At 42.7% G+C, this 27,237-nt stretch overlaps 1 protein-coding gene across 1 annotated transcript in view; it reads right to left on the bottom strand.

Annotated features, from left to right (window-relative positions):
* Positions 1-27,237, bottom strand: part of AFF2 (ALF transcription elongation factor 2) — a 465,549-nt gene that overhangs the window by 79,107 nt on the left and 359,205 nt on the right. The window contains exons 7-8 of the mRNA XM_059157826.1: positions 25,740-25,836; positions 11,972-12,009 (exon numbers count right to left, since the gene is read on the bottom strand). Of these exons, the coding sequence (XP_059013809.1) occupies positions 11,972-12,009; positions 25,740-25,836 (135 nt within the window). The remainder of the gene's footprint in view (positions 1-11,971; positions 12,010-25,739; positions 25,837-27,237) is intronic.

Here is a 27,237-nt window from a genome sequence, read left to right as displayed (position 1 = left end):
GAGATGGTGATTTCACTTTCTTCAGATATATTACCAGAAGAGGGATTGCTGGGTCGTATGGTAGTTCCATTTTTAATTTTGGGGAGACCCTCCATACTGTTTTGCATAATGACCACACTGATGTACACTCCCAACAGCAATGCACAAGTTTTCCCTGTTCTCTACATCTTTTCTGACACTTGTTACCTTTATTTTTTTTTGGGGGGGGTTGTTTGTTATTTTGGTTTGTTTGTTTATTTAAATAAGAGAACACTATGAATGGCTCTCATCCTGCTATTGGCACAAGAATCTTGGTTATTCTGAACTTCTAGGTGCTTACTGTTGGTAACTGTGTGCTCCAGTTAGTGAATTGCTGATGACTGAGTCACAGAGGAAGGATTGTTTCTTGTCAAGGGTATTCACTCTCTCCTAATTCCTTGAAAATCATTCTCTCTCTGTTTGATAGGTCTGTTAACCAAATGAGTTTGATTAACCAGAGCATTTCTTTACCCAGTCCTGTCAAATATCAAAAGCAGAAATATAACTTTTTTTTTTTCAAACACAGAGATTTTGTTTTTATTGTTCATTGGCTGCATTATTCTCGTTTGGGGGAACTTGAGGTATATTTATGATTTTTGCGGCAGTAAAAATTATTTTAAAAATCAGATTTCAGAACGTTTCACCTGAAAGACAAATTCAATTTGACATGAAGTTTCATTACAAAGAAGCTGTTACATGTGATGACACTGGTTATTGAAAATTGAAATGAAGTGAGGGGAAGCTAACACCAACATGCATGAGACTCTGCTTTCCCTGAATGACACAAAAAACTCAATATATCTAATCATCTCTGTTATGCCCACTGGGGAACTGAGCTCCCGTAATATTGTACAAGGTTGCTTCTTGATTGCTGGAAACCCAAGTACTAAACTATATGCCACTGACATCAGTACTTAAAAATCTTTGTGTGCTGGCTGGATCATGGGAATCATTTTACTTTCCCTCTCTTGGTTAAAGTAAATAATAGTAATAATCTGGAGCACAAAACTCACAAAAGAAGGGTGCCAACCAATCAGCATAGATCAGCCATTGGGCTTTTATTCTTAGTGCCTGAATGATTTCAAACCCGGCAGTAGGCATTAGACACATCATCTCTGATCAAGTTTTCTTGTGCTCCAATGAGTGGCCTAAGCATTGAGACTTATAACAGAAGCATAACAGGGAGAATTGTCTCTCTCCTGCCTATTGTAGGTTTTGCCTAGGAAACAAAGGACTATTGCTTTTTAGCGAATAAACATCCCCTCTGCTCTGTTTCCCTCTCTCACACATTAAACTATTCTTTTTGGCTTCCCACACCCACCTTTTCTGTCTCCATGAATCAAATCTTCTTTCAAGGACCTTTTATCCAGCCTTCAGAATCAATGCCATCACAAGGTTTCCAGACTCCCCTGATGTTTTGCTTCCCTATCACTTTCCTCCTTCCCTTCCTCTATCTTAGAGGCTCAATATATTTTGTCTATAATAGTCCCAGTTTCCACTTGGGGGAGGAGTTTGAGAGTTGGGGTACATTTCTTAATCGGGGTCTTCTGGTTAGTTATGCTGCACCATGCCATGAGAATTCTAGACTCTTTATATACTTAACAAAGTCAACAAACAGGAAATGATTGATAGATGTGCTATGCCTACAAAGGTACTATGACAGCTTCAATATGCAATAACACTGTTCCCTCTCCTCTTATCCTACCCTCCATAATTCTGTCCTGTTGTCCACCAGGATCTTTGCAGACTTAAATCATTACACAAAGTGGTTTTGTGGTAAGCATCGAAAGTAAAAACTACAGGGAGTCTGGCCACGACTAGGAAAACATTTCATGTGCATGTTAAAACTAGAGTTTGATTACTGCCCTGTTACCTGGTAAGTCCCGAGCACAATTCAGAGTCAATTCCCCTAATATGTCCAGTTATTCTACCCTGCCTGAAGGATTGCTACTGAACATGCTGCCTGAAGGAGTGGAACGATTGGAAACTCGAACAGCATAGGCATGGCTAACATGCCCCTGGAACCAGAAAACAGTGTGTCCCATAGAAAGTCTCTTCTGAAGTATGTTCCTCCTCCAGAGGTGATTTTCCACTAAAATCCGCCTCAATTATTGCAAGCATAAGAGCAATCCTTGAGGGAGGAGATTGGGCAATTCAATTCTAGGAAATGCTGTATGAGGCAAAATTAACCTTGTAGTAGGATTATTTCCTGAAACCTGGTCTTGGGTTTTCAGTTTCTTTCATACACATTGATATAATGTGAGGGAAGTTGTTTCAACCCCATCACCGAGATGTGACCAAAGGAAATAATGACGGTACTTACTTATTCATGAAATTAACATGAAATTCAGGAAAGCTTGTTTAGTTCTCATTCTCGGAGTTACTGCCTACACGCCTGTGGCTGGAAATGTCTGTGAGTCTGTGTGTCAAGCCTGGCTGAAGGATCAGCAGAGCCAACCAACTCCTGGGATAATTGACCAGTGGGGCAAGTTACCAAAAGCATCTTCACACCATGACAGTGAAGTATGGTGGGAAGGATGAAGGGGAGATCGGGGCTTCTCAGACTCCCCAGCTCTGAGGAAGAGGGCAAGTGTAGGTGTTTGGGCACTGGCTGTGTGTCCCATCCTGCTAATCTCTGAGCATCAGGATGGCCTTTCAAAAACAGGAAGTAGCATGTGTTGTCAGCTGTTAACTTAATAACCTTTCTGTTTCCTTGTACCACAGTGACAAAAAGGTAATTTCTGTCATTCTTGAAAATGCTTAATGACATCTAATGCAATCACCTGTGCATAATCCCAACCCATAGGAAGACCAACATGTATATCCCTGTGCCTTCCCTTCAAAAGCAAGAGTGGGAAGATACTCTGAGTAGGAAGGTGGGTATAAGACCAGAAGAAGGAATCACCATCTGTGAGGTAAAATTCTAGTGCTATAAAGACAGTAAACCAAACTTTAAAATGCCTCAGAATTAAAGCAACATGGAATTCAGAATATTTTAAAAGAAAGCTTGGTTGGTCTCCAGGAAAAATAAGTAACTCACAGTAGGGCTAATAAGGTGTTCATTAATTGTCCAAAAGGCAGGGAAAAAAAAAAAAAAAAAAACAGGCTTACTCTAAGACTAAATTCATATTCATACTGAACTCAAAAGAATGGCTGAACTTCGAAGTTCCCCCAACTGCCCCCCAATGCCTGCACTCATTCATCTGACAAATATTGAGCTCCTACTCTATGGGTGCTATTTGAGGTGCTAGGGTTAAGTAGTGAATACAAAGTCCTCGCTCATATGGATTCTACATTCTTATGGGAAGTGAACCTCAAAACTCAGAGAGATGACAGCTCGAGAGATGGATCTGATAGACTGATACAGTGTGATAATTGTTAAAGTGGGGGAAAAGGAGGGTAAAGGGGATGGTGAGGGTACATGTGGGAGGAGTTGCTATTTTGCATGGGGCGGTTATCCAGTGCTGTCGTTCTTTGCAACAAAGCCTTCAAAATTCCTCTTGGAGACATTCGCTATTATTTTGAACAAATAGCCATGTTCATTTCCTTGACTGACCACTTTTTCAACACCCATGGCTCTGAGTCACCTCTTGGATGAGTTCTCAAAAGTTAAAGCTACATTCAAAGATTTAGCACCCATCACTAAGCACCAGCAGAAGAAGCTCACACATGTGCGATGGTATTCTGCACATTGATCTAGCAACAGGTTATGCCCAAAGGCATCCCTCTGTCACCGCAGGGGGGGCCCTCACTGAGGTGGATTAAAAAACACATCCTTTGAAAAAAAAAAAAAAAAGAAGAAAAACACATAGCTTTTTCCTAGTGGCGTCATCTATGTAAGCAGATATTTTTATAGTGTGAGGATCTTGTTTCATGACATCAAATCCATTTTTGGAAACAGGCGTGGGTTAATCTATATTTGAGCAGTGTACGTTCCTATATGTGTAGAGAGTGCATACACTCATCTGCACCTATTGTTAAAGTAGATTTGCAAGCAGGTCTAATCTGTTTAGTAAACTCTTGCATCAGGGTGTGAGGCAAGTGAAATTTAACACTTAACCAGCCCCAGCATTGGTAGTAATCTGCATCTCTAGTGAGCAGGAGAGAGATGAAGAAGGTGTGTCTAGCAGAGGTGCTATTATTAGCAGATTCCTGGCAACTTGCACTGCAGGGTCAGATGAGGCACAATAGGGAGTAGGAAGGAGCCCCCTGCCTGCCCTGGGCTTCCATGGAGGTGGACAGTCATATGTTTCCTAGAGCTGCTAAAAAAGGAGCAAAAGCCCCAAGGCTTTTCTGAAATATCTTCCCCAGCTAGGTGGAATAAATACACATGTAGGAATATGGTCTTGGGAGGAGGAGAAGAGTCAGATATTAGGGAGTGATGAGGACAGGGAGACAGAAAAAGAGAAAAGATTTCACAACTTCTATAGTTACAGCCTCTCTGCCTGCCCATCACCACTGCTTCTATATTGGATGTAAATTACCATGGAGCATGAGGGTGTATTAAGGCACCGAGTATATAAATGGGTGTGTATATAAAAATTTGGGTTGTGGGCGCCTGGGTGGCTCAGTGGGTTAAAGCCTCTGCCTTCGGCTCAGGTCATGATCTCAGGGTCCTGGGATCGAGCCCCGCATGGGGCTCTCTGCTCAGCAGGGAGCCTGTTTTCTTCTCTCTCTCTCTCTGCCGGCCTCTCTGCCTACTTGTGATCTCTCTCTGTCAAATAAATAAATAAAAATCTTAAAAAAAAATTTGGGTTGTAATGACATGTAATCTACCCTCATGCTGTAACTTCTACAAATGGAAGCACTTCCCTATGGGAGAATAGTTTACCTTTCTTTTTTTCTTTTTTCTTTTTTTAATTTTGGCTTTGTAGACAACTGCTGTTGGTTTCTGCAAAAGGTTTAATAAAGCAGAAAATCTTTACTTCCTGTTTCAGTTCCTGGCCAAAGGGAGTCATTTCCATTGTTTTCTGTTCCCCCTCGCACAACTAGTAGTCAACTAAATAATAACTTATGACCCCAGGCTCCTGATTATGAACATATTTTTTGGTCAATGGAGGGCTGATTTACTGGTTGAAGCCCCATGTGTGGTTATCATGGGGGCACACCTCATTTCCCTAGAAATCAAAATAGACCTACTGTGCTTATGTCTGTGGCTGATAAAAATAAATTCAGAAAGAATTTTTATGTCTATGCAATGAACTCAGAAAATGAAGCTAAAATAATAGTGTTATGTGTCATGCCTAAAATACTAGACATTTGAATAATGTGAAAGGAACCGTATGAGAGCAAAATGTTTAAAATTGTAAGAAACAATCAAGGGTGGATAAAGCCGCAAGGAAACAGCCGGAGGAACCCTCCCTGTGAGCTGAGATTTACATAAAAGTCCACTGAGAAGGACTAGCCAGATCTAATCAGGAAGGATTTGATATGTCTATTTCTCTGCAAACAGTTTAAAAAGGGTGGTTTGTAATCCCTCCCTAACTCTGACCTTTACCTTTCTAGAACAAAAGAATCCTTTTGAGCATTTTCTTAGCACCATCTACACTGCACTGCTCTCTTCTTAATGTCAAAAGTGGGTCTGAACCTCCGGCAGCGTCATGCTTGGGGTGATCCGGACACGTCACACACACAGTTACTCCTTCCCTTCTCTCTCCTGCAAGCCCCAAACGTGTTTCCTTGCACTGAAAAAAGAAGTGACCCCCCTCCTTGCCTTCCCATACCTACCGGACACAGCTCCCAACACAGTCTCTGCTTTCTTCCCTACCGGACACAGCTCCCAACACAGTCTCTGCTTTCTTCCCTTCAGGCCCTTGGCTAGTGTTGTTCTGCTCTCTTAAATGGCTTCATCGGCTCTATTCACCTGGGGACCCCTGTGGAGTGAGCGGGAGCTCACTCCAAGCAGATGTTCTTTCCTTTGTCTGTGCCTTGTGGAATGCTTTCCTCTGCATTATCTGCAGACCCTGTCTATTCTGTAGTGCAGTAAGGGCTGCATTTCCTTAGGACAGCGTGGGGACCTTCAGAGCAGACACTGTACCTTACTCATCTTCCCATCAACTGAGCCTGGAACAATTCATGTTTGTCAAAAGAACACATGCACATGGCTTGCTTGAATTTCCAGCAGATCAGCTATGTGATGGGTTGGACCATGTAAATGGATGAAACAATTGTCTGTTCTTGTCTAGGCAGCACATGATAAGAAGCATAGAGTTAGAAAGTAAGACAGTACTCTATGAAGGATGGGATAAAGAAGTATTTTATGAATGCTGTTGTTTAAAAAGTGACTTTACTTCCTTTAAAGTGGTTTGATCCCACATTTGCTGGCTTGTGTGAGGTCCCTTTGCTTCACCAATAGATGTGTGCTTTCTACTTTCATTTTATCATAAGAAAAGGCACTAATGCTTTTGCAAAGATCAATGATGCTAATGAGACAAACCAATGTGCTTGGGGTATTGAAGAAACTCTTCCTTATCAATATAAAGTTACCATAAGTGAAGTTGGCCTAACTGTCCAAGTGCCTGAAAGCTTCCCGATTTATTACTTCTGGAAACATTTTTTGTTTGTTTGTTTGTTTTGCCTTATTTATTATTATTTTTTATGATATTATGTTAGTCACCATATCATTAGTTTTTGATGTAGTGTCCCACGATTCAATGTTTACGTATAATACCCAGTGCTCTGTGCAATCTGTAAAATGTTTGATGTCATACTCCCAGAAAACAAGCTGTTATGCAAAGTTAGCTAAAATTACTTTAAAAACCAACCACAAGTCTGAAAGCGAATGTATGTGTCCTAAGAGGTGATGAGAAAGAGGCAGAGTATCCAAGGTGAAGAGAATTTTCTGGCACCTCTAAGTTCTGAGCAGTCTGCTCTCCGGGTCTTGGTTACCTTGTGTGGGACTGCCTAGATGATGCCACTCCAATTGCCAATGGAAATGGGAATGTCCAGAAATTTGTGCTGTGCAGCTGACTGTTGGAACCTTCCACATCTAAATATAGCTACTGGACAACATATTGCTATAATTCCTTTACCCTTAAAATGGCCAGAGTCCACTTAAGACAGCTTAGACTTTCAGTGTAGGGAGAGTATCAGGCTGGGCGCCTCAATGCCAGGAAACAGGTGGTCACAGATCTCACTCTGAGGGACATAACCCTAAAATGTCCATTATCGTCACTGAGGACTGCCCCTCAGCATAGTCCCAATCCATGAAAATCACTTAGTGTGAAACCATAAAAGGGACATGGGAGATACTCTATCATTTCAGACTTGGGAGATTTCTTTCCTTTCCATGGTTGACTTTGTAATTCAGCTGCTCATTTCAAATATTCTTATTAGGGATGGGATGCAAGGTATGAGGCCCTAGGGTTCTCAAACAACCAGGCTCCCGTGTGGTCATTGTGTTGCCCATGGAGCTGAACATCCAGTTCTGCATTCCATGAAGCCCTATGCCAGATAAGGCTATCCTCTGGCCAAACAGGACTTCTTTGAGCCTGCGTTATTCAAAGTGCATAGCAGCAGTCCAGGAAAGGGATGTGATAGCATACGCCAAACCCTGGGACTGGAGCCTTTTATTCCTAAAGGAGATGATCCCATAGGACGAGGGTTTGTCAGAACACAGTATAAAATCCTTCGCCTCCTTGGTTCTAGAAGATATGGTGATTCCAGTGATATCCTGCACAGCTCCAAGAGCATCACAGGAGACAGGGACTCCAATTGCAAAATGTCCCTCCCACCCCCACCTTCTCCAAGAGCGTTAACTGGAAGTGCTTTCTGTCCTTAGAGCTTCCTTCATACTTTATCTGTTTCCTACTTAACAAACATCTCTATCTTGTATTTAGTTCTTTACAAACTGATTTTATCTCTCCTACTGGACTCTAAACTCCTCGAGGGTAAGACCTGTGTCAGATTTATTTTTTAATTCCCTCAGCATCTATCACAGTTCCCGGAACACTGTAGCTTCTCCATAAATATTCATTGGATGAATAAATGAATAATGCACAAACACCAGTGTCAGGACAGTCTTCGTGGCTATTTGTCATTTTCAATCATGAAACCACCATATCTGTAAGATAGATTGGCTCCTAAATAAAGCTGTAATTTCCTAAGCAGAGCGGGTTCTGATCCTGATTTGCGAAAGACAACAACCATGTTGTTTAACTTTGTTAAAGTGTAAAGGCAAGAAAGAATGTTATGCTTGACAACCATTCTCTCGATTGCTCTCCCCTCCCCCCCCTCTTTTGGTAACAGATGTCAACCTTGGTTAGATTCCACTCAACTTATTAGTGCATGGCTTTTAGCCAAAAGCAATTCACATTTGCAGAAGTGTACTATCACATATGTCTTAATAACAGAAATGTGTTTTTTAAAAAAAATGTATGTGATAAGTCACATATGGTAGAAGAAATCTGTACATCTCTCAGGCCTTGTTGTCACAATGAAAGCTTGAAGATAATTGCTGCAGAACATTAACATACAAGTGAAAGTCTCTCTGACATGTTAAAGAGCCACAGTTTGAACAAACTAATCAAGATTGGATACCTGCACAGCTCCAGCAGACTTAGAAATACACCAGCATCTCTTGTCCTGATCACTGATCTTAAGAACATTCAATTTTGATTCTTACTCTCAGAGGTAATATTTAATGTTCCAAGGTAAAATCATTAGTGTATCCAGATACATTATGTGCTTACATTCACTAAGCATATATTTAATTTCTCCTTTATATGGCATGTAATTAATGTGTACCACAGTCTCCCTATTGTGATGAAAGAGGCTTACGACCATGAAGGTATTAAGAGTAAACTGAACAAGTGGCTGAGAAATAGGGAAGAGGAGGCAAACCTTTAGAGAGGAAAACAGGCAAACTAAATGGATATTGTGAATCATTTACCATAGCTCTAATGGAAAGTATGCTCAGCCTGAGTTAGATCTTGGGAAGTGACAGAATTTAAGAATGTGCATATGCCTTTTGGAAGCGATTCATCCACTCACAACTTGGAATACATCACTGAACTGTCAATGGATCTCATATCCAGAATGACTTCAAAGATAGTAAACTCAGAGCCATCTCTTTGCTCTGAATGAGAACTGGGTGGTATATCAGCCCCAGAAAGTCCAGAACACAGGAAAAGGGCTTGGTGAATGCCTGTTCTATGTTTAAAATGACAAAAGAGAGAGAGAGGGGTGATAGTTTAACCCTTACAGTCAGGGAAAAGCTCACCTCTGTGCCTTTTTCTTCCTGACCAACGAGAGTAGGAGCCAGCAAAGGCTTGCTGTAATGGGTCAGATAGTAAATAGTTTCACCTTTGTGATTTGTACAATCTCTGTCGCCACTAATCTCTGACACCATGGTACAAAAGGAGCCACAGACAATATGGAAACAAATGAGTGTCGCCATGTGTCAATATAACTTTTTTTAAAGACCCTGAAATTTGAATTTCATATAATTTTCACATGTCACAAACAATTCTTTTGATTTCTTTCTGCCGCCATTTGCCAAACTCTGCACCAGAGGATGACATCCAATCACACATATGATCATATGTGCCACTCTGTGTTCAGGCTTTAGTTGCAAATGCCTCCAGACCTCGACTTTTCCAGCAAGCCCGTACACATTTTTCGTTGTATGCACAATCAAATGTTAATTCTGACATACAAGAGCAAGCCGGTACCCATCAGAAGCAGAGCAGCGAGAATGAACCGGAGCAACATGGTGTGAGTCAAGAATAGGAGGAGAATGGATGACTTGATCAGTTACAACACATAGCCCCTTCCAATCTGACACTCTAGCGTGGGACCACCAGTCTCATTAAGCCTCTAGGCCAGTTCCTGGAAGGACTCCTCTCTGGGATGTGTCTAATTTGTTTACCTCATCATTCATTCAGGAAAGCATGTATTTGGGGTTTCAGTGCACCATGTGTAAGTGAAATTCTCGGTCAGACATCCAAAATAATAAAAGGACCACTATACATAAAACTTCAAAAAACCCTGCTTCTCCTTTGCTATCAGGCAGTGTTCATGAACTGTGTACTGGGATCTATGTCCCTGAGCTGAGGTCCTGAAGAGGTCTTCTTCTTCAAGTGCCCAGTGGTTGTGGCTGGGCAGGTGGTGTAGGTATCACGAGCCATGTCCAATAGGAAACCCAAATGCACACCGAGAAGGGCACCTTATTCAATTAGAAGGCAATTCTAAACACCTACCAGTTGATCACAACTGAGGCTTATTACTAAGCAGATTTTTAAGTCTATTTAAAAGTAAAAAGCTCCATATTCTATTACTAATCCTTTGTTTTTTCTAGTTTTCCTGTTTTCTCTTTATGCTATTCCTTAAAGCACTTGACATTAGAGTCTGCATTGTGAATTAACCAGAGCTTACAAAAAATATAATTACCTGTAGGGTCAAATCCTCACAAGGAACAGAGACAAAATTTGTCCCACTTCCAGGCCACAAGAGTCCGATTTTATGCAGCCCCACACACTACCAATGGGCTGTCTTGTGCATGCCAAGTTGGAGCCTGGGACTTACTTCCTATCAGGAGGGCTTGAACTTGGAGATGTTTGTCCCACTGAGGGCCTCCAGCCCTTTCCCCATCCCTTGTGACCTAGGGCAAACATTTGCACACGGGGGGACTAGAGGAAAGGGTGCAATTGGACTAGGGGAAAGAAGATCGCTAATGGCCCACCCAGGGACCAGCAGTCCTGGCCTTGGACTCATTAGCACCATCCTCTAATCCCACCACAGGTGTACAGTAGAGAAGCCTTCAGGGCACAAACAGAAAAGAAATCAGGCTGCAGGGGAGATTTCAACCCCAATCAAACAACCAGACAAAAACTCAGCAACCGGAAATACTCCCATAGGATGACTAGAGCACAATATATCTCCAGACTACAGATGCTTCTCCAGACACTACAAAAGTTGATACGGTATATTCTGCAGCCTATGAAAAATTAAATTTAAAAACAAAGTACACAGAACCTTTTGGAAAAATGAATTAGAGTTTGGATATAATGGTGGGCTAAACACTACTCTGGTGACTTGGAAAAGCAGCCTCCTTGTCACTGGTATTAGCTGATCCATTCTCTAAGAAACAATTAAAAACCAATGCACTCCCTACTTCTGCATTTGGTACCCACTACCATGGAAGTCGGCCATCATAGATTAACACGGAGTTTCTAGAGATGTGACATCGCAAGGCCTATGATAACCCAGCAAGGAGAGCAGGGCTTCCCTAGGCCACATGGCTGGTGGGCCCAGTCCGCATAACACTGCGATCAGATGTCACAAACCCAAACAATAAGACAAACATCCTTCTTAATTTGAAAGTCTCCTTTCTGGAAGAGTTGGGATATCTAAGATATACTATATTTAAAAGAGTGCTGTGTTGCTTGTTTATAATTTAAGAGTGTCCCATAAAATGCCTTGGAAACAGCTCTCTGTTAGTTAGAAAAGCCTTTGGTTAAATATATTTTTATGAGCTTTTCATTAACAGAGAAGCAAGGACTTGATGCCAAGGTGCCAAACCTCCCCACGTGGCTGGAAATCACTTGGCACATTTTCAGCCATTTCAGTCCCTGTCATAGGTCCAAGGTTTGCAATTAAAAATATAATCTTTTTCGCATGTGCAAGACCCAAAGGCTTGAAGTACCATGCACTGAATAGGATTATAATAGTATGTGGCAGCTCTTCACGGAGGGCACATATTAATTTATGTAAACTGGGCACAACCTGGGGCACTGCCTCATCAGGATCACAGGCAAAAATCAAATCAAAATAAAAGCTGATCCCTACTCAACTGGAGATTGGGGTTTTGTGTTTTGGTGGTCCCTCCTCCTTCTTTGTTTTGGTTTCTTGATCATCATAAATAGAGAGGAACTAAAAATTCAAGGTCTCTTTTGTGACATGTGCATGGAGTCCACTCAAATCAAAATTTCCAACTAATAAAAAAATAACTTACTTTACAGGATTATTCTTAGGTTTTGCCTTTTCAACAGCCTGTAAACAGAAGAAAAAAATGCAATTAGACAACATTAGCAGGCATAATCTTCACAACTAGTTACCAAAATAATAAGCAATATAAATTGCTCTTCCGAAACACAAGGAGCTAACGGAAGCAGGCTGCTTACGATAAGCAGACTGGAGACATGGAGCAATTTTCCTTTCCCGGGGCACATGGGTACCTGTCTAAGTGCAGCTTTCAGACACAGGCACTCATTCCTCTCTCCACCTTGCACTCAGATATTAGCCCCTGGGTGGGCCTGCTTGGATTGTTATGATGGGGGGGGGGGGAAGCAGGTACGTGGTGGGGGGGTTGTCATGGGCACATCCAGGACTTTCAGATTTGTGGTGGGGACCCATTTACCCTGAGCAACTCCTGACCCCTGGCTGCACCTGCATGGTGAGAGCAAGGCCAAAGTAGCCACTTCTAAAATGATTTTTATTAGTGTATACTACAAAAGGCCAAGGGATGACCGACCCCTCAGATCAATCTCCTCTGGTGGAACCTTTAAGAAAACACACACCAAATCACTGAAATGAGGAAACCTCTGGGCCTCTCGGCCTGTGTCACCTTAGACACGGAGCCTGGCTCCAGTTTATTGCTGAACCCATTGATCTGTGTACAGTCCATTTATCATTCATGAAAAGAGCTAGTGATCTTCACAGTATATTAGAAGAAACAACTCAGATCATCTGTCAACAGCCCTCTTATTTCTGTTTCCCTCTCCACAGGGATTGCATCTCCTTGGATTCTTCTGGAATTAAAATGTTGCTAAGCAACACAGCTGGGGGCACTGATGGCAGAATGGCTACATTCTATCAAACTGTTTAAGCACCTGGAGGGTTTTAGCGATGATTTTTTTCATACTTCTGTAGCATAATTATGTAATCAGGACCAAACTTGTACTCCCCTAGACTTTTGCAGACTATAGAAATAATGTGTAATATGGGGAGCATTTAAGCAGCAGCTTGGTACTCTCTGGGGTCTTCAGACCCTTTCAAGAAGCATCTGTTTGGAGACCTTTATATTTGTGAATCCTGCAGGTGGGCGATGGCAGCTCCTTGTAACACCAGACTTGGCATTCTGGGTAACCGGTGTGGAAGGAAGTATTCCGGACTTTCTACTCACAACAGCTCAAGACACTCTGGAGCCATTTTTTTAAATAAATGAAACACTTCTCAAGCTTAGAGATTAGCACTGGAAATTCAAGTCCTTCTCTATTAAATCTCAGGTTCTGTTGCTAGGTAAATATCCATTAATATTTGGGCACTTTCTTTGGCTCTCAGTGGCAAAAATCATCTTCTCACCATCTGTGCCTGAGGTTGAAGTTTGGCCAACGGTGGAGCAGCAAGGAAGCGAGAGCGGGAGGTAGCAGGTGAAAATGATAAAATAAGCAATATGTGTGTGGTCAGCCCAAGTCACATCTCACAGGTAGTCAGGATACAGAAGTGTGTCTCTGAGCAGATCTGGCCCTGGAACGGATGCGAGAAGGAACAGGTGGACGCTGGTGTGGAGGCGGGCTGGGCCCAGTCTGCCCAGCTGTGCACACCCACACTTGCCTTCTCTATCACCCTTTCTCCCCTACTCCTCGCTGTTTCGGAATGGCGTATGGTAGTGAGATGAAGACATGTCACTGTGGAAATCACAGGGACCCATGTTCCCTTGTTTGTTACAATCCAAACAGGTCTGTTCTTGGAAGACTTTGGTTATTGTAAAGGCACTAGCATGGTGTTCGAGGGGTTTCCTTTGAAAGCACACAGAATGTGATAGCCTGGGCATGCCACTGGCAGAAGACAGGGAGGGAGAAATCACAGTGACATTGCTTAACCTAGCTTTCATTCAGTGACATGGTTTTTGAAAATGTCTTCTCTTTTCTGTGCTTCAGGACTGTCAGTTAGACCCAGTTAGTTTTCTCTGATCAGGAGGAACATAATCATGTCCAAGGCCAGGTTTTTTTGAAACCTATGTCTTTTCATACAGCCATCATAGGAAAATAACTTCATTCAAATTAATGTTTTCTGGGCTGCTTGGCTATTGATTGAAAATGTCTCTGCTGAGAAGTTCTCTTTTCTTTGGAAATTAACTTGGGACCATTCCAGAGAGCCAATCGCTTTAGTCAGACGTGCTCACATCATCCTCCTGTGTGCTCATCACCTTTCATGTCTAAGCTAAATGGTTACAGGGAGTCGCCACCAGACCTGAGACAGAGCTCACAATGTGCGTTCTTTGTTCCTGCTTTAATGTGATACTGTGTTCCGCCTGCTATAATTATTCAATTCAGCGACTGTGAGAGAAAGTTAAGTGAATTATCTGTGGGAAAACTATATATGCCTTTAAGGTCTAAGAAGTAGTCTAAAAAAAATGCAAGAAGAACATTCCTCTTTTGAGATAATGGGACATGAAAACACCAGCCCAAGTTCCGAAACATGCAAAAGGAGGGGAATCAAAATGAAATGATCTCATGTAATTTGCCACACATTAAGAGGGTTGCATATTGGGATTACAGCTCATTTTGAGTTTAAAAACATACATTAAAGTAATTTAAACTGATTGGAAGATGGAGGCTAGATAGTTAACACCCATGCCGCTTTAATTTGCAACATCTATATGCTTTCTAAAAGCTATATTCTACTTATTTTGTGCCACATTTCCCTAACATGATACTTATCTTACCATTAAGGAAGCTCCAGTATAAGAAAGGATGATATGATAAATTAAAATGCTAGAAAACAGATTCCACTGTTTGTGGTGAAAGGCCGTGGGCTACAGTGGAAAGAGTGATGGGCGGGAAATTCAGAAACTTGGGTTCAGCTCCCAGCTTTGCCACTTACTATCATCAGGATGTTAGCAAGGCGGCTGACACTTCTGAGTCTGTTTCCTCATTTAAAAAATGAAGATAATCATTCCTGTCCCATCTATATCAAGTGTGGGTGGGAGCAGCCAACATCCACGGTGGCACCCTAGAAACCATCATGCGCCATGCAAATGCAGTGTGGACTGTGCCTGCTTTTGGGCTTTGGGGCACACATCTGCATGGCCAGAGAGTTTATGTGCTTGATGACTTCTGGGCAGGGTTATGTTATTGAACCCATACAGTTATTCCAACCAGGCTTCTGGGAGCCACTGTGTTCCTCTCTCCATGTCAGGAGCAGTTCTGGGCTAAATAGAATGCTTCTGTCTGGAAAGTCCTACTCGAGAGAGATCTGGGTATGTTTAGAGCCTGACCTGTCTGGGCCAGCAGGAGAGACCCCTGTACTTTTGCACAGGCCTCTGGCCTGAAACTTCTTCGGGTCTGGTGCTGGTGGCCAAGAGGCCAGGGCACCTGAGGTGTCATGGGGACACAAAGGCAGGTGCATATTCTCAAATCTCTCTGTCTCCCTCCTTCTCCCCCACCCCTCCTCCACAAGGAAGCCTAGGAAACCTCCATCCTTTCCAGTGATTTCTTCATCAGCGGTCCCCCCTTTCACATCTCACTCCAGGAGGATTGTGCTTTGCTTTTTCACTAACATTTGACCCTGCGGTTGAGAAGCCCTGAGGTGAGCCTCCTCTGTCATATGATATCTTGGAAAATTATATACCAAGGGAGAATGCACTTCTCTCATTCCAAGGAATGTGTATGAACGGATTCTTCTCTTATTACTAGCCTTGTACGATCCATGGTATCCTGCTAAGCAGCAAATTTATTTCCTCAGGAGGGATGATGTGGCTAAGGACATGCTCACAGTTGCTCACAGTTGCTCACTCATTAAAACTGTCTTCCTAAAAATAAGAAGGATCTTGTCTTTCTTCTATGCAGAGAAATTTCTGGTTCCACCAAGGTCCAAGCAATTCAGGGACAATACTGAATTATGTGAACCATAAAAACTGTAGAGCTGTCATAAGAAAATAGAAGGAAAGAAAGAAGGAAGAAAAGAAAATTGCTGTCTCTTGAGTCCCATCCTCCATGGCAAACATAACATCATGTGTTTTTAGGGAGAAAATGCTACATATACTTGTTTGACATCTTCTAAAAAAGGATCTAACTTTAAAAAAGTTCTTTGTTGATTCTGTCCCAGTGTTATTCTAATCCAACAAACATACATACTACATTTATTTTTTAAAATGAGAGACTCTTGGTCCACCTGGTGGCTCAGTCGGTTAAGTGTCTGACTCTTGATTTAGGCTCAGGTCATGATTTTGGGGTCCTGGGATAGAGCCTTGCATCTGGCCCTATGCTCAAGCTGGGAGTCTGCTTAAGATTCCTTCTCTTCCTCGCCTTCTGCTCCTCTCCTCCTCATGAGCTTTCTCTCCCTCTCTCTCTCAAATAAATAAATAAATCTTTAAAAAATTTAAAAATGAGAGGATCTTTTCGGGTTTTTAAGAAGCATGTCCTAAACCAAGATATCTGGACTTACCATAATACCTTCCCCTTGCTCCCAGATTGGCAGAAAACAGACCCAATACAATATGTTTCCTCTTTGTTGATACTGTAGAGGTGAGCACTTAGAGGGCCTAGACATATTGTAGTGGTGGAATCATTTGACAAGGCTATGTATTCAGGTGCTGCTTTTTTCCGTAGTCAGTAATCATGCTGTCAATCAAGCAAAAAATATGATTCTATGAGCATTGCTCTCTGTAGCTTTTACCTTGCCTGCTTCTAGGTTTTTTTTCCTGGTGTTCTGCTAGCAGATACACTCAAATTGGGTCTAATCAATACATTTCTTGATTAAAAAAAAAGAAGTCAATCACTCAGATAATTTTAAATAACTACGCATTGGGCATTATGGAAATGAGACAGAAGAACAATCAATTCCATTGCTTTTGAGTTTCTATGTTTTGTCTTTTTTTATCTTTTCACAGGACCGTTCTGTGAGACACAGCCATGCCTTAACCTAATGATAAGTATTGGTAAATTGTATTGGTCGCTTAAGTTCAGAAGGGAAAACTCTTCTATTAACAAATGAACTCATCATTAGGGTATTCAGATGGTCTAAAATCAATCTACAGAACTGGTTAAATCAATTAAAGAGACATACTGAGAACACTTGCCCAAATATAAAAATGAATTGCTTAATTACAGCATTTAAATAGATTTCACTGGAATAAGTAGAACAGCCAGAGGCTTATATTATCTCCTATAGGCTGGGGTTTCAGCTGGGAGCACACACATGCAGAGTCAGAATTGCAGATTAAGAGGAGAAAATGTGACTCAGTCTTTTCCAACACCTGGATGCCTGCCTGAATCTCGGACTACATAAATAGGGCCTGAAATCTTCAGGAAAACACCACCTATTGTATTTTCCCCTTTGGATAGAGACCCGGAAGGAAATGTGGAAATGTCAGGTGTTTTAACCCTGAACTTCCATGTTCCCTCTCCTTAGAGTATTGCGCTTCTCCCATTTTAATTTAATTTGCTGTGTTCCATGCATCTATGAAGTAGGCCTGACTGGCAGAGCTTGGAGGAAACTCATCCCAGGTGGAGGGCACCCCGTCTTGTACCTAATAGTCACTTAATAAACACTGACTAGATAAACAAGTGAGGAATGAGCATGGAGTCTGAGCAGTCTCAGCCCTGCTGTGGACGCAGGAGGCAAAGCTGAGCTCCAGGATGCATGTGTCTGGATTGGAGGTGCCACAAAGGCCCCTGAGACTCATCTTCACACCCAGAGAGGATGAGGAGTCCAGGGTGCCTAACTCCATCCTCATTACCACTCCCCTAGACATCAGACATCTGTAACTGCCCCTTCACCACACTGTCGGTCTTACGTTGATGCTCCACTTTCACCCTGACTTTCTCAGAGTCCTTTATGGTTTCCCACCACTCGCTGAATTCCTATTCAGCTTTACCCACCTAGGTTCAAGTCCCTGCCAGTGCTGGCCAAACAGCAGCCCCTGAGTGGGTCCTGCTTGGGCCCGTGAGTGGAGTTTGACAGGAGCCTGTCAAGTGTCTTTAGCAAGACCCATGTGTCAGCTGGCGATTTGGTTTCTAACTAAGGTTTTGATCTGTTGTAACTAAATGAAAAATGCACAGTCTTTGGGGGAAGATGCAAAGACTTATAAATAAAGACTTATTTATTCTCCCCATTACAAGGGTCAGTGTAAGAGGCACTCGGTTACTCTGTTCCCCCATGGTGTATGGGTTTGAAACTTGAATTTTCTTCCCCCCCCTTCCCTGACCAATCCAAGCCTTCTTGCCCCTGGTACTAGAGGCCCCCCCCCTTGCAAAAGGACCTGTATCTTGTGGTGGGAGATGATCAATACCTAATAGAGATGCTCTCCTTACCACATGTGACCAGGAAAATGGGAAGGATATTCTTAGTGCATAGTAGGTACCCAATGGTATAAAAGTATTCTACAACCTACATGGGAGTGAATACTGATGATGCATCCTTAGCATGAACATCCTAATGTATTCAGGCTTTCTGTCCCTTTAGAGCATGTTATACTCCAGGTAAGCACACCATAGCCATCGTTATCCATATACCTGTATTAGAAAACCCACTAGTCTCCCACCTGAGAATCTCCTTTCCTCTCACACTGCTACCACATTTGCAATACTTCTAACACCAGATGTGTGAGGGGCTGTCCCCACACCAAGCAGTTCTGTGTCACACTGGCAGGGCATCCTACAATTTCACTCATTTCTGACATGCTCTCCCTAGGGATGATGTCAGACTCTGGAGGCAAAGGGCTCCATCCCACAACACTGGCTCCAACTTCAGATACTCCTGGTAGGCCCAGGTTGTAACCTTTCATTCTAACCAATTAGCTATTAACCAGATATTCCCACGACTCCCTTCTCAGGTTCGACTAACTGGCTGGAGGGGCTGACAGAACTTGGGCCAACAGTTTACTCATGTCTACCACTTCATTGAAGGACATGGTTGAAGAGAGAGATGGACAGCCAGGTGAAGAGATACACAGGGTGAGTTCTGGATGGGTCCTAAGTGTCAGAGCTTCTATACTTGTGGACTCAGGGTTCATCACCCTCCTGGGATGTGGGTGTGTTCACCCACCTGGAAACTTTCCAAATCTACACTATTGGGATTTTATGGAGGCTTTGTCACATAAGTACAATTAATTATTAATTCAGTTTCTGGGCTCTCTCCCCTCTCCAGAGAAATGTGTGTGTGTGTGGCAGGGGTGAGTGGGAGAAGAGGGCTGAAAGTTACAAGCCTCTAGTCATGACTTGGTCTTTTTGGTGAGAAGCTCCCATCCAGGAGCCCATGCAGAATCACCTCCTCAGAACACTCCTATCACCCAGGAAATTCTAAGGGATTTCATGCCCTGTATCAGGAACTGGGGTCAAAGACCAAATGTCAGAACAAAAGATGCTCCTAGTGCTCTTATCAAATTAGGAAATGACAAGGGTCTTAAGAGTCCCATGACAGGAACCAGGCACAAAGACCAATATATCAATATACATTTTCTATTATCTCACAACACCAAATACCAACTGACTTCTCTGTGCCCCAGTGTACTTACTGGTAACATGAGGCAGCTGGAGCAAAGGCTCTCTATGGTCATTTTAAGGTCTGGTATTCTACATTCATATAAAGTACTGTAGTATCTCTATATACATATGACTCAGGGATAAATATGGAACCTGAGCCTACCTCCATTAGCAATAAACAAGATTTATTACCAAGTTCATAAATGTTTCTATCTGATGTTCCGGAGAGTCCTGTGTGGTACTCTGTGAAATATGGGTTATGCCATCCCATAGATTCTGGAAGTGTCTGCTGCTTTTTATCTGTCCATCTACTTGAATTCAGAATAGTTAATCTTAGGTTGGTAGCTAATCTCAAATTTGGATACCTCTTCTGTGTATTTACAATGCCTAAGCTCTTTGCTTTTACTAAATAAATAGGGAAAAATATATATGGCTGTTTAGGAATAAGATAGATTCTGTTTCCCATTCAGGACAATGTCATGGGTGTTTGTAGCCTGCCTGGTACCTTTTCCAACAGATGGTAGATATTTCGGGGACGAATAAAGCCTTCTTGGTCCCTAAATCAAAGCCCCAGTATATTTTGCAAAGCCAGCGCATGAATTTCAAAATCTCACATTTTCAGACGGGTGGTGTTTTATTACCCAGCTTTTACTGGAGATGTTCATATTGCTCTAGTATATGTTAGAACCCTGGTTAAATTCAAGACTTGGAAACTTCCAATAAACTTCCGGTACCTGTGGTACACTGTCTGGAGTTTATTGGAGAATGACTGAGCCAGGACCTCCAGGCTCCAAGCATGGATCTGGGACCCAAACTGGAGCAACGAAGGGGACTAAGAGAAAGAAAACGATTGGACCAACCCAGGGATAGTGACAAGGGTAACTTTAATTCAAGTCAACTTAGGGATCCTCCGCTTCCCAGAGGTGGCTGCTACCCCTGCCTCTGCCTTCGCAGATAGCTCCCTATTCTACATGAGGTTCACCTTTTCTGAAATAACAGGTCAGACCCATTTTTGCTTCTCGTTGGCTCTTAGGGTGTGCAGCATACCCTCACCCATGTCTGAGTTCAACTCTCTGTGGGAGTGTTCAGCTAAGCAAAGGGGCCAGTGGCTTGCAGTTGGAATGCTCAGAGATGGATACTTCATAAGCTGTAGTGGACATTATCCAGTATCTGGTCATCAACTGTGACAAGCACCACATGTAAAAACAAGGTGATTCTCTGCATGTCTGTGTGCTCTAAGCATTTTATTGAGATCACAATAAAAAGGCAATCTATGGAGATTACAAGTCAAAATATTTGGTACTAAAAGTAGAAGAGCTAATTACAATGAAAAAATCAGCACATGGGTTTCTAAACAGTCACAGACTTGCCTGGAGCATATTAAAAATCACATCATACAAGCCCTAAGCAGTTTCTTATTAATCTAGTCTCTATGCTAATACAGCCAAATGGGAAACACAATCTTGGGAATATGAAGGCCAATGTTATTCTATTAACCTTATGTTATCCTATTTACTTTCCTATCTTTAATGAATAAATTAAAATGTCTTCTCATTCTCTAATTGCTGCATAGAGTATGACGACGTACGGATTTTATTCAGCTATATTCCACAGCCTTAACTGCCCAAACTCTGTCATTTTGTGGGGGGTTTCAACGAAAGGCAATGAAAGATAAACTGTTTACATTACGAGACTCTATCAAAGTTATTTTGCACCTGGCTTCATCCTAATCCATCTGCTGTTTCTCTGGCTTTGACAGGCTGACCTCTCTTGCTGTGTATGCCATGTTGATGTCATTGCTGAAGGGGGCCTTCCCCAGCCTTTCTGCTGATAACAAAGTAAATGGAAATACAGAGAAACCCCGGGGAGGTAACAACTTGTTCAGCATGATGAGGGAGAACTGTAGCTAAAACAAGAGGACCGATTACAGCAGGGAAGAGTGTCTGTTGTCAAAACGAATGCCTTCGCGACAGCACATCAGCTTCCCAAGAGCCGTCTGAGAGCAGGAGCAAAATGCATTGCATTGTTTTCATTAGCAAACTTTAAACGTGAACATGGGCTTGAGTTTCAGCTGACTACTGTGTTTCGAAAGTGTAAGGGGCATCCCAGGTATAAGGAACACATCCCCCCAAAGCGGCCAGAATATTCGAGACTTCTGCTACCATAGAGTTCAGCTCATCTGCAATATGATCTGAGAACGACCTGGTCATGGAGCTGTCCCAACAATAATAAAAACAAACAAGTAAAACTGGATCAAATACAAAACCCAAATCAAGAACCTGGGTTAAAAACAAGCTATGTGTGTGTGAGGTAATGACAATCTTGAGCGAAAAAATACAATTAAGAAGTGGAGAGAAGACACAATTGTTCTGTATATGTTAACGTGTGTGAGGTGCAGAAAAAGAAAAAAAGATCCGGTTAAATAAAATGAGGAACAAGGGGGCTACTTGCAACAACATATCCAGACACAACTCATTAGAATGCCTTTGTGCTCAAAGCAAATCTGAATTGTTCTGCTGTTTTTAAAGCATCAATACCACTCTAAGCTCTGGCTGGGCTCAAGAGTTGAGCCTAGACCCTGACCCAACATTTCCCATCACAGTACTCACTTTCTATACTTCTTATGGAGCTAAATGAAGTCCTCTAACATTTCCATCTAATTCGCATTAATAACAAGATGGTATTAATAATTAAAATGCTCTGAAGGTGGTTTCGAACAATACCCATTTCTTTACAGCCTTTGTAATTCTAAAGTCTGCTGCTTCTGATCCCAGTCTGATATGGCCAGGGCCTGAGAGCCCAGGGCCCCTCAGACCATCCTGCTGGTGGAGTATGATGACGCACGGCCAGAGCTGCGCATATCCAACAACAAGATCATCAGTCAGTGAAATGTTAAGTGGACGTTTACCTGGTTCTGCGGATATATGTTGGAGGGAGCTCTGGAGTTTGGCCACCACACATTCTAGAAGTCTTTGGAATAGGTCAAATTGTGGACAGCTTAAAACTTTAAAGACAGCAATTTTAATAAACCTGTCAATACAATTTCTTTGTTAAGAAAACATTTGAGACTGATTAGGCTGCTTATATCGAAAGAGAAGTGCAAGGTCTCTATCTTTAGATCTTTCATTGAACTGCCAGCACAGCATGAATAACTGCTCCTTAGCTTTAAATGAAAATTGATTCCAGGTTTAACTCCTCATTTTCAGGGGTCCTCGAAGTCCCAAGAAGCACACAAAGACACATTTGACCCAAAGGAAAACTGGACCAGGTTTCATATCTGTGATGATCAGAGCGGCAATTGCGTTAGTGATAGCCAGCTTTGAAAAATGAAACACATTGCAACACGGATATTTATGCATATGCTAAGTACAGAACACTGTATCCCATTTGAACCCTGTTCTGAAACATTCCAGTGTCCAAGGTCAACTTCAAGGATTATTTCCCAAACTGGGGAAGGTCCAAGAGAAAGCCATGATGAGTATAGCATCACAGCATGTCCTGTCTTTCTCTAGGGCAGAGGGAGAGAAAGAAATATAATGAAAAGGTGATGACTCAGCTGTCCCCCTGTGTCAGTTTCTGAAGAGAAACTCTTGTTTAGAGTCACGTGATTTTCCTGGAAGAGACTTGGAGCATTGTCATTGGCAACCTGGCCTTTTCTTCCTGTGACTTCTGATTTGAAACTTGTCAGAGGTCAGAGGGGATGAAAGGTCATTCACATCCAGTGAAGGCCTTTGGATGGGGACAGTTAGGATGTTCAGTCCTGTTCCTAGCAGATCGCTATAGACACCAAAGCCAAAATGAAGGTCTAGGTACCAATGGCTCCTAAAGAGGGGACTTCCAATCAGTGTTTAAGAGGGCCACGAGGAAGGCTTATCTGTAAATGTTTATAAGCTCACAACTACTTCTTGCTTCCAGGGCCCAGCAAGAGGGAATAAGTTGTCATTCTTCCTTAACTTGGATCTCCCAGTTCAATCTCTGCTTCAGATGAGAAGCTCAGTTGATGAAAGCATGACTGGGCTAAGAGCGGTACACCATGGAGAGCAGCCAATGCACCAACCAGGATTATCTGATGGTCCCAAGACTGACACGGAGTTACTGAACACACATCCTAAAAACCCAGATGGCTGGGGCCAGTGGACCCACAAATGCCACTCCTTCAGGTAAACACAGAATAAAACAACTTGAGAAGCTGAAAAAACAGAGCGTGTTTATTTAATCACATAGAGAGGAATTCAATGTGCAAAATCTATTTTCAGTTATTGTTGATTATTGCTTTAAACATTTCCATTAAAAAGTAATGTCACATCTGTCAAAATCAATGATCTAGGGTTTTTTGGTTTTATTTACCAATGCTGTGCTTGTCCCTGGCATAGTAAATGCAGAAAGCAGGAATAACAGACCCTGGAATTTCAGTGTGTATTTTGCATCAGCTCTAAAGCCCATGGCTCACATAGGAGAGGGACTGCTTGCATCCAGGAAGGTACAGCAAGCCCCTGGGAGATGAAGGGTGATTGATCTTGACAAGGCCCCACCGTGCAAAAATGCAACTGTTACATATTAATAAAAACGCAAGTGGATAAAGGAGAAGAAAGTAAGAGGGAGTTAGGTGTTGGCCACATAACATTGCAAATGACCTCAATTTTATTGTATTGTAATTTTTTTTCAATTTTAAAATTATACCAAGTTTTGGGGCTTCCGATATGGTGAACAACTATGTATGAGAATGGAGTAGGTGAGCCCTGAGAGTTTTTCCTAAGCTTTTCTTTGTTGACTCTTCATAACACATTTAGTGAATTTGGAATTCTGTATTTTTTTTTAAGATTTTAAGTATTCATTTGAGAGAGGGGAGAGAGAGAGCACAAGTTCGGGGGTCGGGGGTGGTAAGGAGCAGAAGGAGAAGCAGAGTCCCCGCTGAGCAGGGAAAACAGGGAACCCAAAACAGAGCTCGATCCCAGGACCCTGAGTGGAAGGCAGACACTTAATGACTGAGCCACCCAGGCGCCCCTGGAATTCTGCATTTGATAATGATATTGGTATACCAGTGCATGAGCATTCCTTAAAACAGTCTGCTTTCAGTTTTCTAATGCAGTGGACTCCACTGTAAAAAGAACCTGGTCAAGTACCGACTTTTAATATAAGGCGCTCCTTGGGTACCTGAGTGGTTCAGTCCGTTAAGCAACTGCCTTTAGCTCAGGTCTGCATCTCCCCCTCTGACCTTCTTCCCTTTCATGCTCTCTCTCTCTCTCTCTCTCTCTTTCCCTCTCTCAAATAAATAAATAAAATCTTAAAAAAATTTAAAAGAAAAGGCGCTCCTTCTGTGATCCTCCCCCAAGGTTACAAACATATCCTTTAGGAGCCTACATGTGGGGGTGCCTGGGTGGCTCAGTGGGTTAAGCCTCTGCCTTCGGCTCAGGTCATGATCTCAAGGGTCCTGGGATCGAGCCCCGCATCGGGCTCTCTGCTCAGTGGAGAGCCTGCTTCCCTCTCTCTATCTCTCTGCCTGCCTCTCTGCCTCCTTGTGATCTCTCTCTGTCAAATAAATAAATAAAATCTTAAAAAAAAAAAAAAAAGGAGCCTACATGTGAAGTAGTTGTGTCACAGAGAAAGCGCACACACACCACCCAGAGCACGCACTACACTGCCATTCTCATGGTTCAGAAACCACCCCTTGGCCTTTTCCAACCAACAGGTCCAGTTTCACTAGAAATGCTGAAAACACATTTCTGCCATCTTTTTCATGGGAAGTGCTGGCAACACTGATAATGCAGAATAGAAGAAGAAGGTGCAGTGGCAAGTTTTGCCAACCGTCCTTGTGCCTGCAGTCCCGCGCATGCCACGGGATGCTGGGTGCCAGTTCTCGGCATGTGCTGTCGAGTGGTGCACCTGGGAGAGGGGAACGCAGCATCGCATTTATGCCCTAATTAATTAATGAACATGGGCTGTAAGCCTCGCACTGTTATCACTAAAGGAAAGTTACATTCACCTGAGACAATGCTTAGTCCAAGGGAGGGAAGGACACGCTCTTGCTTACTGACGACCCGTACGTGTGTTTGACAAGGGGGCGGAGGGAGGGGGTGAAAGCAACGTTTAAGAGCTCAGCCTCTCCTCACTGTGGCTTAAATGAAACTGTGAGCTGATTCCACCTGTCCCGGAATACTGTGCCTAACTTTGCTTCCTTTCCTCTCTCCGCAGCCCAGGGATGAAGCAGAGGGTAGGCTGGCGGATGGCAAAACCCTCCCGGCCCTTTATGTTCCCTCCCCTGAGGTCCCAAACCAAGAGTGAAGCTCTTCCTACCTGGTAGAGCTCAGTGGTGGTGCAGTGAGTGGCCAAGGTCTTTACAGGCTCAAGGTCATCTTCATCACTGCTCAGCTTCAGGTCGTCCTCAAGCATCCTACAAAAAAAGCAGGGTGATGTTCATGTTAGAAAGTGTCTTTTCTAAATCATCCTCAGATACATCTTGCAATGAGGATAAAATATTGGAGCTACAATCTGACAGCTGCAATTCTGTCAAAGGTGCAGAGGGAACCAAGATTCTTTCAGCTAATTAGATATTTGAGCACTTATATTTATGTCATACTCCGCACACATCTTCCCTCTCTATCTTCCCCTAAATCAAGGGGGGAAAAAGGACTATTTCAGCATCTCCAGAGATGACTAGAGTCTATATATTTTTACTACTGAAAGTGTAATAAATGTACTGATCAATCACTGTGGAGTGGAACGTGACACTAGATCTCTACAGGAAAACATGTTCTGCGTCTCCCATGAAAGAATTGGGCCAGGGTAACAGCCTCAAGCTCAAGAGGCTGTTGTTGTAGTCTGCTGGGGCTCTCTGGATGACAGAGGCAGAAGGCCCAGTGACCTTCTACTGCCTCACAGAGCCCTCTGCACCATGGCAGCTCTGTGGCCACAAAATACCTGAGTGAGAAATGGCTAGTTCTTAACCTTTTGATATATGACCAATTGCTTCCTGTAAAATTTGATCCAAGAGATGTAAGCCCTTGATGTGGATGAGAAATCTTTCTCTCCTAAGGCAAGACACTTGAAAAATACGTGTTTTCTACAGTGTCACCTGTTCTGTCCCCAAACTCAAGCCACACCAGGAAGAGTGACTTATTATCTTAAAATTCCAGATACACACAGCCTTCAAAGTCCAATCGGTATTAGTATTTCTATGTATTCAGTACAACTTTAGACCTTGTTCCCAGCCTTCAAACAGAAGGCAGTCCCAGTCTCCCTGGATGGATGACCATTTTCTGAGCGTGCTTTGCTCTTTCTTGCTTCCAGATGCTGAATCAGGCTCATCTCCCAGGCTAGAATTTCCTTTTCAACTCTGAAATTCCTATTTTGCTTCCATAGCTCAGCCAGATCCCACCTTCTCCACAAAAGCTTTCGAGAAAAAATCTCCACCTCCAAAAGTACACCTTTTCCTTCTTCCTCAGCCCCAGCTCCAGCTGGATCACAGCATGGCCTTCTCCACCGAGTGTCCCCACACCAGTCCCTCATCCGTGCATGGGCTGCAGTTGCCACTTATTCACTTCTGTCTTCCCAGAAATGATACAGTCCGCCACCCTCATTTTGCAGATAAGGGAAGAAAGATTCAGAGATGCCAAGTGCTTTGTGCCAGGTCACACAGATAGATGTATCTTTTCCAGAAGCGAAGCCAGAAGACAAAAGGCAACTTCTAATTTGATAAATTAGGGAATACATTATTTTAGAAGTTATGTTCAAATGTTGGAAAGAGGTTCAGTTCAGTATGGGTATCCACTCTTAAATCTCTGAAGAAGGCATG

This window comes from Mustela lutreola, chromosome X (assembly GCF_030435805.1).
Source record: "Mustela lutreola isolate mMusLut2 chromosome X, mMusLut2.pri, whole genome shotgun sequence".
NCBI classification, from domain to species: Eukaryota; Metazoa; Chordata; class Mammalia; order Carnivora; family Mustelidae; genus Mustela; species Mustela lutreola.
The sequence above is the reverse complement of the archived record's forward strand: the minus strand, read 5'-3'. Positions and strand labels throughout refer to the sequence as shown.